Source organism: Triturus cristatus, chromosome 11 (assembly GCF_964204655.1).
Source record: "Triturus cristatus chromosome 11, aTriCri1.1, whole genome shotgun sequence".
NCBI lineage: Eukaryota > Metazoa > Chordata > Amphibia > Caudata > Salamandridae > Triturus > Triturus cristatus.
The window spans coordinates 1,089,160,332-1,089,174,965 of NC_140594.1; the positions used below are offsets into that span (position 1 = coordinate 1,089,160,332).

Consider the following 14,634-nt stretch of genomic DNA (forward strand, 5'->3'; position numbering starts at 1 on the left):
CTGTTCGGTCCCCGTGCCCCATCTGGTCTCAGTTTCTTCAAGGATTGCCCAACCTGCAAGTCTTTCCTCCAGTTTCCATCTGGTGGGCTGGTTGTGTGTGATGAACCCTTTGTGGCTATGCATTTTACAATTGTGCTATGGATAACATGCTGGGGACGGGCTGCTTCGATCTTAGATGTACGTAATCCAGTCCTATTCTAATATTCAGGCGTTATAATGACAAAAAATACACTTTGCGAGTGTATTCATTTCTGCCTAAAACTGTTTGCTATTTTTTGTTTTACTTGTTATGTAGCAGTTTTATCCATCTATTTTCCTGATGTATTTTTTTTGGCTGACCAGATTGCCTTTTTGTAGGCACCTGGGTGCAAAGGCAGACCAGCGAAGGCTTCTGTGAGATTTGTACTCATGGTACATCCTCCTTTACAAATTGCAGCTCTAGGACAAACACCTAGTAGTAAGCAGTGAATTCACATCTTCTGGGTAGGACTTTCAGGTGATATTCTATCTGTCTCTTGTGTGTGCCTGGTTTCATTTGATGCTGGGATTTCACTCAAAGTCGGATTGCTCTATTTCAATAGATCTGGCTCTTCTCTCGCGTTCTGAGACAAATATCTGTATTTAATGTGGAATATTTTTACTTAGAGCCCTCTGCATTTAGAGATCAAGAGACCTTTTCACAAAGGCACCTTGGAGTATGGAAATATAGTACTCAGCTATAATAGGAGGAAAATGGAAATATTCAGGGAATATACATATGAAGTTAGTATAAATAGAAAGGACTGTGACCCTTTATTTTTAGTGATAGGGAGTTCGGTGTCTCAAGACCAATTTACTCAGGCACGTAAGAGTGCGTAAAAGGGTACTTCTGTAGTATTGCTTCCCATATTCATAAATGCTTTTCTGAATCAGCCCCACATTGTGCACAATCTATTAAATCACGGTGAGAGAATTATGTAAATCATGTGACAAAATGTGCTGGTTGAAATGCAGTTATGCAAAAATCATGTATGTGCTCAACAACCAAGGCTTGCTTGATCAAGTCCATGGAGAAAATGCTTTAGTAAAGTGTATTGACATGATTTGTCCATGCTTTTGCACCTAACCTTACCCCCATGGATATTTATTATGGCCATTCATTTTCATTGCTTCTTTTTTCGCAGGCCCTTCCACAAGACCAAAAGCTTCAAAAAGACGAGCATACCATCCCTGACACATGGGTTACAATGGCTACAGACTTATGAAGCTGCTTTGTTTATTCTGCCAGATATCAAGGTTGTGATACTACTTCTTGTTGAACCTTGCTGTCCACTCTTCGTTTCACACCCTTGATCCTCCATCACTTCTTTCCACGATGAGTGGCTTCCTCTCATATCTGGACCCAAGAAGGATCCAGTGGGGGGCAACATGGAAGACAGTTAACTCCAGGATCTTGCGTACAAAACCCGTGGAGTCAATGTTGGAAGGGAGTGGAATAACCACCCTCCATGGAACCAAATTGGCCCGTGTACTTACCACGTTGGATCTAGTATCCCTGGGCGTTGGGAGCTGCGTGGGAACAGGCATGTACGTTGTAACCGGTCTGGTTGCTAAAGAGATGGCAGGGCCTGGAGTCATAGTTTCCTTCATAATTGCAGCAGTGGCTTCCATTTTGTCAGGTAAGTTTATTTCTTGAATATTGAGGAGTACTGATCAATGTGGGGTATGCGTCTTGGGTAGTTTGATTGAAGCACAGTCCCCATATTTTAGGTTTCTGCAGCCGAACGAGAATGAAAATAGCTACAATGGAATATAGCTCTGACATTACCTCTGCTCTCTGTCATTTGGGACAAGCAGTTCCTCACTTTTTTCTGTTTATTGTATAGTTGGTTGGAGATGACTTGCTCCAAATCCTCTAGGGACATAGCAGCTCAGTGTACTTGTATGGCTGGTTGCTTCTCTTTTTTATAATGCCTTTTTTTTACTTCTCAATAGCACTGCCAACACAAGGGAGCTTGCCGGTCAGGAGTCAATTGAGCTCCAGTTCTGCTTTGATTTTATCCACCACCCTTTCCTCATTTACACGCTTTGTTAGCCTTCCAGCTTCAAATCTAAGACAATCCCCTCTCAAGATGGACCTTAAATACAGCACTGCTGTGTGAATTCTCCAGAAAATATAGCTCTGACATTACCTTTGTGCTGTGCCATTGTTTCATTGCTCGACCTGCAGCAATGTGGGACTAGTGGTCCCTCCCTTCATTGTTTTCATTGTAGGGTTGGTTGAGGGTGCATGGCTCCAAATGCTCTGGAGACATTGCAGCTAAAACTACTTTTATTTTTCATTCAATTGGTTCATTGTTCCTCATGTTTAATTTACCTTGTTTTTATTTCTTAGTAGAACCGGTGGCAAGGAAACTTGCAGTTTGGTGCAAGAGTCAGCTGAGCTCCAGTTTTGATTTTATTTCCCATCATTTTCTCCTCCACATAATTTGTGAACACAGTAGTTTCTAACCTAAACGATGCCCCTCTCATGATAGGCCTTAAACTGGCACTGAGTGTGTAGACGTAGACGCGGCGGGCCGGACGGCACTGCCAATCAGAGTACATATTGCACTGGGATTATTGTCTCTTGAAACAATTATCTGAATGCATTAACTGAGATATGCATGGCCTGTACATCGCGACAAACCCTTTATAAGACTGGGTAAAAATACACAGTGGGTAGAGATGGACATGGAACTTTGGTAGAATTCCTGCTACATTTTCACAGCCTTACTACTGGAACCAGAATTCGGATGCCCTGAAGAAGACCTTGTCTTGGTCGAAACGCGTTAGTTGCCTCTGCTTGTATTAATCTAAAGAGTGGAAAAGAAGAAATGAAAAAGAACACTTTATTAATATTGGTCTTTACCCATAATTTTAGAAATGTTTTTGATAGTGGATTTGATGCTATATATCTTGTGTTAACTTGTGTGTTGCCTCTCATTCTCTGTGTTTAGGCACATGCATGGAGTCTGAGTGAGGGCGAGGAGTGTGGAGCAGAGGTTTCTGATTGGCCATATCAGGCAATGGTACATGTAATGTGGTCCTTGGTTGTGGAGGGCTTTGTAGGCGTAGATCAGGAGCTTGAACTGGCATATTTTCTGGATGAGGCGCCAATGGAGGTCTTTTAGGTGTTGGCTGATGTGTGTCGCCTTGATCAGGGTGAAGATCAGTCTAGCTGCTGCGGATTGTCTGGAGTCTTTGCATGAGTTCACTGCTGCTGCCAGCATAGAGCCCATTGCTGTAGTCGTGCCGGCTGGTGAAGAGGGCCTGCGTCACAGTTTTTCTTGTACTGATGGGGAGCCATCTGAAGATTTTGCTGAGCAAGCGGATCGTTTGGAAGCAGGCCGAGGGGACAGTGCCTACCTGACGGTTCATGGAGAAGTTGCTGCCTAGTATGATGCCAAGGATTTGGGCGTGGTCTTTCGGCGTGGGGGTAGTTCTGATCTCTGCTGGCCACCAGGAGTCGTTGCAAAGGGTGGTGTGTCTGCCAAGGATCAGAACTTCTATTTTGTCAGTGTCGAGTTTGAGGCAGTTTAGTTTCATCCACGTGGCGATGTTCTTCAGGCAGTTATTGAAGTCGGTCTTTGTTAGGGTGGGGTTCACTGAGAGTGAGAGGACAAGCTGAGTGTCATCGGCATAGGAGATGATGTTGATGTCCAGTGATCTGGCAAAGTCTGCAAGTGGTGTCATGTAGATGTTGAAGACGGTAGGGATGAGCGATGAGCCTTTGCGTACTCCGCAGATGGTGTGCTTGGGTTGCGAGGTGAAGGGAGGGAGGTGGACTCTCTGTGTGTGTCCCATGAGGAAGGATGCCATCCATGTGATTCTAATCTGGCGTAGTCAGTCGATGAGTGTGTGGTGGTAAACGGTGTCGAAGGCTGCAGAGAGATCAAGGAGGATGAGAGCGGCTGATTCTCCTTTGTCAAGTAGGGCTCAGATGTCATCTGTTGCTATGATCAGGACTGTCTAGGTGCTGTGGTTGGCTCTGGAGCCCGATCGGGATGGGTCCAGTAGTTTGTTTCTTTCCAGATAATCTGTGAGTTGGAGGTTGATGGCCTTCTCCAGGTCTTTGGCAGGAAATGGGAGGAGGGCGATGGGACTGTAGTTCTTGAGCTCTCTGAGGTCTGCCAAAGGTTTCTGAAGGAGGAGTCTGACCTCCACGTGTTTCCATGCATCGGGAAAGGTGGCTGAAGTTATGAAAGCTTGAGGATAGTTGTGAGCTGGTGGCTTATCTCATTGCGTCCATTGTTGAAGAGTCGATGGGGTCATGGGTCGTTGGATGCTCTTGAGTGGATGGAGTTCACCAGGGTGGTAGCTGTCGGTGTGCTCAGTGGCTCCCTTGTGGTGAGCAGGTGGTTGTGGTTGTTGTGTTGCAGAAGAGGTCAGGGGGTTGGGGATCGAAGATCTGTAGATTGTTGCTATCTTGTTGTGGAAGTGGTCAGCGAGGGAGTTGCACAGTTCTTGTGAGTGAGGGATCAATTTTCAGTGGCTGAAGGGCAGGTCAACTCTCTGGCGATGGTGAAGAATTCCTTGGTTTGGTTGGCGCTGGTTTTGATCCGGCGTGTCAGTAATACTAATGACCCTGACACCTGTGAACTTTTTCAAGACATGGGGACTTTCAGTCTTCTCCATTTGATCTTGAAACGCACATACACACAGTGGGCTGGCTTATTTACCCACTCTTCCCTAATTTTGTGGGAATTCCAGTTCTGGGTCTGTCCCTCTTTTGTGGACTGACCACGTGGCTATTCACTTCCACTCACTAATCCCTTCACACTCTACTATCACCAACGCTCCCAGTAGAAGGGTCTTAAGACATCAATGGTCTGCGATTACCCAACTTCTTCTAAGCTGCCAGTTAATATCAATGACACTGCATTCAATTTCAGCAATTGCTTAGACAATGGCTTCAACAGCTTTGCCCACCTCAAATCTTGTGCCACTCATCCAAAAACCATGTCTTCTCCAAGATACTCCGATGAACTCACAAATAAGAAACTATTCTGTAAATCGTGGAAAGAAAATGGTGATTTACCAGTTCCTTAGTAGACAAAGTAGACTATAAGACTTAACGTAATTAGGAACACTCAATGAGGTCATTTTGCTAACATTGTGGATTTCTCTCCTTGCTGCTCTCACAATGTTTTTCGCTTGGCTAAAGGCTTTTGTACAACCTTCCGCCTGCATCAATTCTGTATTATTCACCGAAGCACTCTGTTTACTCTTAGCTCCATAACTTCTACGAATATGCTAAATATTCTCTCAGCTTCCCCCACTGGGGCCTGCCACTCTGCCACTATGTAAGAACCTCTTAAAGCTCTTCCCTCCATTCGGGCACAGGAATTAACAATCTGTGTCCTCCCCATATTCTGCAATTGTGCCCTGACCTCTTCAGTCCACCAGTCACAGATATTGTTAATATATCTATTGACTCTACCCTAGTTCCCAAAGCCTGGAAACATGCATAAGGTGCCCCGATTTTATGAAATCCAGTGTGTAATGACTGACCTTGTAAACTATAGACTGACATGTCTGTTGCCATTTCCCACAAATGTATGGAGAAATTTCTTAATAGACAACTCACCAGCTACTGCAAATCTAATCATCTTCTTATCCCCTCTCAATCTGGTTTTCAAGCCTTCTATAGTACCCAATAGTCTCTCTTAGCTGCAATGGATAACATCTGTATGTTCTTGGTTCAGGGACGATCCACTGCCTTCATCCTACTGTTATCTCCCTTTGGCCTTTGAACCCGTCTCCCATTCTAACCTTCTTGAACATCTCCATTCGTCTGGTATCTATCTCAGAGATCTTAATTGGTTTTGTTCTTTTCTCTTTTCCTTTACCCAAACATTCTCTTTTCTGTCACTCCAAATGACACAAGTAATATCCTATGTGCTGTCCCACAGTGTTGCACACTTGGCCCCACCTTGTTCTACTCTCTGTTCACCTTCCAAATGTACTTTGGCTTTGATAGTGTATCATTCACTGTTGATAAACAAATTATCATCTCTATCTTTCACAATTTCCATCAGACCCATTTTAAGTTCAAAGAAAGTATTTCTGCTCTTTACTTAGATATTACTTAATTGTCTTTTGATAAATAATATTATGATTGATTTAACAATGTTCAGTAAACTTTCTTCTTCTTGGTCTTCTGCTTGGGGCCGTGTGAATTGGGTGTCACTCCTCTCTTTGCTAACTCTGTAAAAAACCTAGGGCACTTTCTCAATCATATTCTTACCAAAGCCAACCAAGTCAGCAAAGTCGCAGTCATGCTTTTCAAAATGCCCTTTCTACAAAATCAGTAAGCCTGAACTTTATCACCTCGTGTCTAGATTATAGCAATGTTCTTTATCTCGGTGTTGTTAATCATCTTCTCCAATGTCTCCAAGTTGTCCAGAACTCTTCAGCATGCCTGATTCTCAACCTGCCTGCTGATGCTCACATATCTTGTCATCTGAAGGATCTATACAGTCGCCTGGTCTAAAATCATGTGCTGACTGTGTACATTGTCCACCATAGTCTTCACAAGGCTGGCCCTTCCTACCTTAAAAGGTGAGTCAAACCTCTGCCCTGCTTGCCCACTCCACTCGGCAATCCACCATCATGTGATTGTCCCTTCCATTATGTTTGCAACACATTGAGGCCTCTCCTTTTCATAACTAACATCAAAATCATGGAATTCTTTGTTATTGTCTCTCCATATGCAACCCAACAGGCATGCTTTCGAGAAAGACCTTGAAACAAGCCTACTCCAAGCTTAATCGGTATGTCTCATGTCATGTTTTTCTAGTGCCAGGCTACCCTTACCAGGTGTACCAGTCTAGTAAATAAATAAATAATAGTAGTGAAATTAAAAGTGCCAGGGCTCTCGCCAGGAGGCCACTGCGGCTTGCATCACACATTGTCCCTGCTATGCTACCAATGATAGAAACAACACAGCTACTAACCATCACACTCCTACAAATGTGCCAATTCAGACTATTTCAGGACCCCCAAAGCTATAGGAAGGACTTGGGCGGCAGGTAATAGTCGTTTTTAATGTATAATGAATTAATAAATAACTGTTGTTGTGGTCATCTATAAATTACCCAGACAGCACCACCTTGTGGCAGACTGTCACAAGCGCCAGTGTTAACAATTAAGACCCGTTGCCGAGCACTGGAAACCACCGGCTCAAATTGAGCACTGCTTATCACTCGCTTAATCTTCAAGTTGGACAGTCCTATACTAAAACATCTTTTGACCATGACTGCCAAGTATTGAGAAGTTACTTATGTGGTTTCCATGGTTCGAGTGTGCTCTGTGGCATTTCTTTGTCTCATATGTGGCATTTCGAGGGAATCTTTACAGCGAACAAAACCAAGCAGTTAAATTTAGGTAACGAGATTTAAAACAAAAATTAAGTGCTCACTTCTGCACACTGTGAAGCTTCTTCAATGACAATAAAATATCTGCAGCAGCCCAGAACTGCTTTGAGGAAGGTTACTAGCGTAGCTGCTAAGTTACAACTAGTCCATTATGCCTGTGTAATTGGAGTAGTTTCAGGCAATCCTCATTATGCTTTTTTGCAAAATTACACCATATTACGAGATTATACAATTTGGCGTAACTGGAGGCCACTCGAGTAAAAATCGCATTGTGGGATCAATAGAAAAAACGTGAACACTAGTTTGCGGGACTTGTTTTTGGCACCTATGTTTTTGCGCTGTGTGTTCAATGGATGAGGATCGTCGCCCCACTGCCTGCCACAGAGCCAGCAAATGCAAAATAAAACAATCCTCTTGCATCATTTTAGTTTACATTTGCTGGCTTTTAGGCAGTGGTGTTGGGAGGGGCGGGCCTAGGCATGGGAGAGGGGAGGAGGAGTGCTACGTGCACTCCACTTCCTCAGTACGCATGTGTGTTTTAGCCAGCCATCTCAGACCGACCAAAACACACATGCGCACTTAGGGATTCTCCAGCCCAGCTGCACTGAGCGGCCGGGCTGGAGAAACCCCACAGACTCCCTGATCTGAGCAGGGAGTGTTTCCTGCCTGCTCAGACAAATCCCTATGCTTCTCTGCAGCGCAGGGATTGGACAGGGAGTCTGTCCCAGAGGCTGCTGGGACCAACAGGCAGGAAGAGGAGAGGCGGCGAGAGGAGATGTGACGCTGGAGGCAAAAGGTACGTTTTTTTGTTTTATTTTATTTCAATAATTGTATTTCTAATGTATATCCCTCCCACCCACCACCCGTGTGACCTCTCCCGCGTGACCCCACCCACCCCACCACCCTGTGCTTATGATGGCCGCCGCTGTGTGTGTTCCATGTAAGCCTTCCTCGTATCCAAAATTGACATACATGTCCATATTGCTATAAATATAGCTCAAAATGGCAGATTTGCGCTTCATGCAATTTTCCCGAATTTTCGCATAATCATGAAAAAGGATTTTAACCCCTAGTTAAAACACAATGATAATGGGTTCCTTGGCAGGTAACTAATTTGCCATCATAGCAGGCATCCAGGTGGTACCAGCATGAGTCATCCATATGCTTTCATCATTGGATGGGTGCAAGTCTCTCCATCTCAGTGCAATGATAGTCAGTCAGGCACGCATGACTCTTCTTATGCTTGCTGGGCATGAAGTATTCTGTCAATATTTGCTTAGCTATCAATGGCTTTGCTCTGCAATATCTGTGATGTTTGTTCCTACATTATTCCGCTTCTTGAAACTCCCATGCGCTAATGTTCTGTTTACTTAATGTCCACTTTCCTCTCTTGAGCCTTTTCCTATTTCATCTATTCTGTTTGCTTCGCCATCCTGTTTGTTTTCTTTTCTTCCCACTTGCTGGTATTATCTGGTATTATTTTACACGTAGACTCTGCATTTTGTTTATTTACAATTCGTTGCTTTGTTTGTGCCACGCTTTAATTTATGTTCAACATGCATGGGGAAGATAAAGGATAAAAACACGTTGCACTGAAAACACTGGAAGTTTCTGCATGTTTGTATTATTAATACACTGTAATAGAAGGCTAGTGTTTGTGAGTGGCTTCAGACATGCAGGAGTTTGTGTTAGCGACTTGATCTACACCGTTTCCATCCAAAGAGTGTCGTACTAGATTTTTATTACATACACTGGAAACCCACTTAACCAGAAGTTTCTGCATGTTTGTATTATTAATGCACTGTAATAGAAGGCTAGTGTTCGTGAGTGGCTTCAGACATGCAGGAGTTTGTGTTAGCGATTTGATCTACACCGGTTCAATCCAAAGAGTGTCGTACTAGATTTTTATTACATACACTGGAAACCCACTTAACCAGAAGTTTCTGCATGTTTGTATTATTAATGCACTGTAATAGAAGGCTAGTGTTCGTGAGTGGCTTCATACATGCAGGAGTTTGTGTTAGCGATTTGATCTACACCGGTTCAATCCAAAGAGTGTCGTACTAGATTTTTATTACATACACTGGAAACCCACTTAACCAGAAGTTTCTGCATGTTTGTATAATTAACACACTGTAATATAAGGCTAGTGTTTGTGAGTGGCTTCATACATGCAGGGGTTTGTGTTAGCGACTTAAGACTTGATCTACACTGGTTCAATCCAAAGAGTGTCGTACTAGATTTTTATAACATACACTGGAAACCCACTTAACCAGAAGTTTCTGCATGTTTGTATAATTAACACACTGTAATATAAGGCTAGTGTTTGTGAGTGGCTTCATACATGCAGGGGTTTGTGTTAGCGACTTAAGACTTGATCTACACTGGTTCAATCCAAAGAGTGTCGTACTAGATTTTTATTACATACACTGGAGACCCACTTAACTAGATATTGATAATCAGCAGAATTAAAGTACATCATTGTGATCTCGCACGTCACAAAATGCTTTCAATATTGGGCCTCATGTACTACTAATGTGGTTGCAAAGAGCAGTCGCATTTTGCATGCCGATTTTTTCAATTACTAATTTATTTTCATAACCAACCAAGATTTGTCCACCAAATAAAGAAATAAAGGGTGTCGCAATTCAACGCATAAAAGAGGAAGACCGCAAATTACTTCTCACTCCGATGGCACGGAGGCTGACAGCGGCCAGCAGTCTCTGATTGCATTTAAATAAAGAAACTTTAAAAAAAAATGCAGCCCATTTTTCTTAATGGAAATGGAGCTGCCGTTTAAAAAAATGTTTTCTTAAAGTTTGTTTAAGTGTGTCAGTGATCCCTTGGACTACTGGGTTATACAACAAAATATTGTTAACACAAAATATCTACTGATATGGATATTGCGTCGAAAATATAATTTACCAAAATATTTCTATATTCATCCTGTAATGGCAAAAATACTATGGGGTCGATTACGATGTCGTTCGGAAAGTCTCCGAACGGCGTTCAGTTAGCTCGAATCCAATTCGGATGCCTTGTTTCTGACCGACTCTGCAACATTTCCGGACGACCAATTAGGATGTCCGGAAACCAACCTGACTGTCCAACTCGGTTCTGAACTGCATTCGGAGTAACCAAGTCGGTTGAAGCCGAATCGTAGCGGTCTACGGAACGCATTTCTGAACGAGCGATTAGGATGTCTGATTTGGACAGCCTTTCCAAATCGGAATCTGACTTTTGAGGCCCATAGCAAGCCCCCCTTCACCCGGGGCATTCCGAATCGGGCTCGTGGGGGTACCCATGGCTCCCCCCTTTCCATGAATGCACAGTGTGGCAGGCACCATGGGGTGCCCACCACAGGGTGTACGATTTTCCCCAACCATCCCTTTCTTCAATGGGGACCAGTGTAGTCGGTCGGAACATATGCTCCCATTGAAGTCAAAAGGAGTCCGACTGAACGGTGTTCGGACACATCGTAAAGGGTCGGTCGGACTCCGCAATACTCGAGTCGGTCGGAAAGTATACCGAAACCAATTAGGTCGGACCGTTTTCAGGACGACATTGTAATCGGCCCCTATATTGTGTCAAAATATTGTGGAGCGGAATACCACCCAAAAGGTAAGAATATTAATTTTCTTAAATAAATATAGACTTTAATGTAATTTATTTAAAACAGAAAATTTGTTAAAAATAATATAATGTAAAATAAAAAGTTTTAATCAGTTATTTAGTTTATATATATGTGTGTGTATGTGTGCACACACAATATAACAACAATAACAATACAATTTTTAAATACATTTAATTTCAAATATTACCGGTAAAGTTAAGGTGCATATGGGTGTCGGCACTCCTGGAGGGTGGGGTGCAGGGCCTAGTGGTCACAAGCCAGGACATCTTGTCCACCCCCACTGCACACCGAAAAAGGCTATGTGATGCAGGGGTCCGCCACCCGCGAGGGTGGAGTGCAGGGCCTGAGCAGAAATAACTCACCGTGCAAGGTCATAGTCCATGCACATCAAATACATTCCATCTGTGGTGTGTTAGAGGAAGGGTCTGGAGAAAGATCAGTCCCTGCAGTAGACACCCACAGTACAGTACCTCTCACTCAGTTGCTTAGTTTCATGCAATCTGTGAATGACTGTCTGATGCAGTTTCACTCACCCATCTCTTCTTATGTTTGTCCCTTGCACTACCTCTCATTCAAAGTACTAGACATACAAGACAAACAACATTAGTATTTTTTTTTTTTTGAGTTCAATAAAATTTTATTAGTCAGTGGAAAAGAATAAACCATTACATAACATCAGTTTGGAAGGGGAAAGGAGGGGGAAAGTGGGGAGGAAGGGGGGAGGGGGGAATAACAGAATGTGGCACGTAGAGGAAAATATGCAATAAAACAATAATCATGGGCAATGAGTATCTGAACAGTTAATCATGGGCATTGAAAAAGAAGAGAAACAGAGAAAAAAGAACAATGCAATTAAGAAAAAAACTTGGATGTGGAAAGGGTATCAAGGGGGTTTGGAAACCTCTTGTTGGGCAGGCGTTGGGCGAGACGAATGAGCAGTACATTTATCTAGGTACAACGTAATGGGGAGCCACATTTCTGCTCGTTTAGTAGCTAATTGAACAGGAAAAACAAAAGCATTATCGAGTCTGTGGTTATGACAGACATTATACCACCATCCTTTGAGAGAAACATTAGATGCAGTTTTCCAATTTACAGTAATCTGCTGAAAGGCTACAGCTAATAACAGATCTACAATGCGAACACACATATCCACATTATCCCAACCCGGGGACAGGCTACCCAAGAAAAGATGAGTGAGGGAAAAAGGAATACAAGTATGAAAAATAACATTGACTTGAGCCCATACCTGTAACCAAAAGTCATGCACATGCTTACAGAGAAATATCATGTGAAATAAGGTAGCATTAGGGGAGCCACACGACCAGCAAATGTCTGGGGTATTGGGAAAGCGTTTGTGCAGTGTAGAAGGAGTGTGAAGTAATCTGTTGTATATAAAGAATAAAGATTGTGTCAGGGAGGCTGCTCTGGAAGTTTTACGGAGTTTTGTCCATATTTTATCCCAGAGAGATATCGCCCATTCTGTTCCAAGGTCGGTCTCCCATTGGATCTCAACCTTAGATTTAGGTCTAAGTGATGGATGTGAGTGAAGATGTTTATAGATAAGGGATGCTTTGGGGCTTGTACGTAGAAGAGAATGGAGTTGGAGCGTTGGGAGTTGTTGAACAGGGGAGGGAGAAGAAGAACCCGAGAGCCTCTCATAAACCTCTAAAACGGTACTTTTAAGTAATAAGTATTTAGGGGCAAAAGATAAAGGTAGACCAAAGGAAGAACTAAGATCAGAGAAAGAGAGAAAGATGGAATCAGAAAAGAGTTGCGAAATCCATATTAAACCTCGGGACCTCCATGTTTTCCAATAGAAGGGCTTATTACCGATTAGAAGATATTTATTATGCCAAATGGTGGAAAGGAGGAAATCGGTAACAGTCATGGGAGGGCCAGGGGCCTCAGATAACAAGAGCTTAAGGGTATATTTGTGGATAGGAGTAGGAATCGAAGAAGGTTTACGAGAAAAAGCAAGATATTCTGTAAAAGAGAATGGAGAAAGGAGAGTGCGCTCAACCTTGAGCCACAAAGGGCAGGGAACAATGATATCATGTAGCCAGAGGGAAGCTTGACGTAACAAAAAGGCCTTCTGATATGCAGGAAAGTCAGGGAAGTTGACACCACCCTCAGAGGCGGGGCGTATAAGTCTAGCGAGAGACATTCTAGGTTTTTTAGAACTCCACAAAAATGAAGATAACGTTAAGTTAATCTTCTTAAAGAATTTCATTGGAATAGATACTGGGATATTGGATAAGGTGTAGAGAATAATGGGGGAAATCATCATTTTAATAGTATCAAGGCGACCCCACCAGGAGAGATATAGGGGATGCCACTTTGTAGTAAGGTCCGTGATTTTTTGTGTACATTTGGACAAACAAAGAGAGATAGTGTCAGGAATGGAGGGGGTGATATATAGCCCCAGATATTTAATGTGAGTGGGGCACCAAGTAAATTGAGAGTCACAAAATTCTTGTTTGAAAGTGAATTTGGTCAGGGGTAGGATCTCACATTTATCATGATTAAGTCTATACCCAGAGAGGGAGGAATAATTCCGAACTTCAGCCAGAAAAGCAGGGACAGATTCCGCGGGATTGGAGAGAAAAAGTAAGATATCATCTGCATAAGCAGCAAGTTTAAGATGAAGGTCCGCAAACTGAAAGGCATGGATAGCAGGATTTTGACGTATTCTAGATAAAAAGGGTTCTAGAGCGAGGTTAAAAAGAAAAGGGGAGAGGGGGCAATCCTGACGAACGCCCCTACCCAGATTGAAATAAGAAGAAATTTGACCATTGGCAATTACTGCGGCTCTGGGGTGCGAGTATAACAGGGAAACTAAAGAAATAAATTTGGGACCAAAGCCAAACCAAGTAAGAGTGTGAAAAAGATATCGCCACTCAACTCGATCAAACGCTTTTTCGGCGTCAAGGGCAATCGCTGCAAGTGAATGTTGACAGCGGGAAGACTTTGATAGAATATTAAATAGAAGTCTGGTATTATCCGTAATATGTCGGCCCTTAACAAACCCGGATTGCTCTTCCCCAAGAAGATCCGGGAGTAGGTGATCCAATCGGACCGCCAGTGCTTTAGCAAAAAGTTTATAGTCAATATTGACTAAAGATATGGGCCTATAATTTTTGCAATGTTGTACATCCTTCCCAGGTTTAGGTATTAAACATATGTGAGCATCCGAGAATGTCCCTGAGGAAGTACCTTGGGCAATAAAAGTACGGAGAAGAGAGTGTAGGCGTGGGATCAACAGCTTAGAAAAATGAAGATAGAATTCAACGGTAAAACCGTCGGGGCCAGGGGCCTTATTAAGCTTAAGGTGTTGCAAAGCAGTGAGTAGTTCCTTTTGTGTGATGTCAGATTCTAAGGAGGAAAGGTCAAGAGGAAAAGTGGGTGGTACGTGAATGGTGGAGAAAAAATGGGCAAGAGAGTTGGGGGAGGGCTGAGTTTCAGATGTGTATAATGTTTCATAAAAATGGGAGAAGGCAGCCAAAATATCAACATCTTTATGCTTCAGAGTGTCATTAGAGTCATAAACAGATTCAATATTGAACTTATCATGCTTAATCTTTAAATAGTTAGCTAGGAGCT

General features: G+C 42.9%; 1 protein-coding gene across 2 annotated transcripts in view; it reads left to right on the top strand.

Moving 5' to 3' along the window:
• SLC7A14 (solute carrier family 7 member 14) overlaps nucleotides 1-14,634 on the top strand; it is a 302,417-nt gene that overhangs the window by 155,213 nt on the left and 132,570 nt on the right. For both annotated transcript variants that reach the window (XM_085635468.1, XM_085635469.1), the window contains one exon: nucleotides 1,164-1,658. In XM_085635468.1, coding sequence (XP_085491594.1) covers nucleotides 1,355-1,658 — 304 coding nt within the window. In that variant the 5' untranslated portion in view covers nucleotides 1,164-1,354. The remainder of the gene's footprint in view (nucleotides 1-1,163; nucleotides 1,659-14,634) is intronic.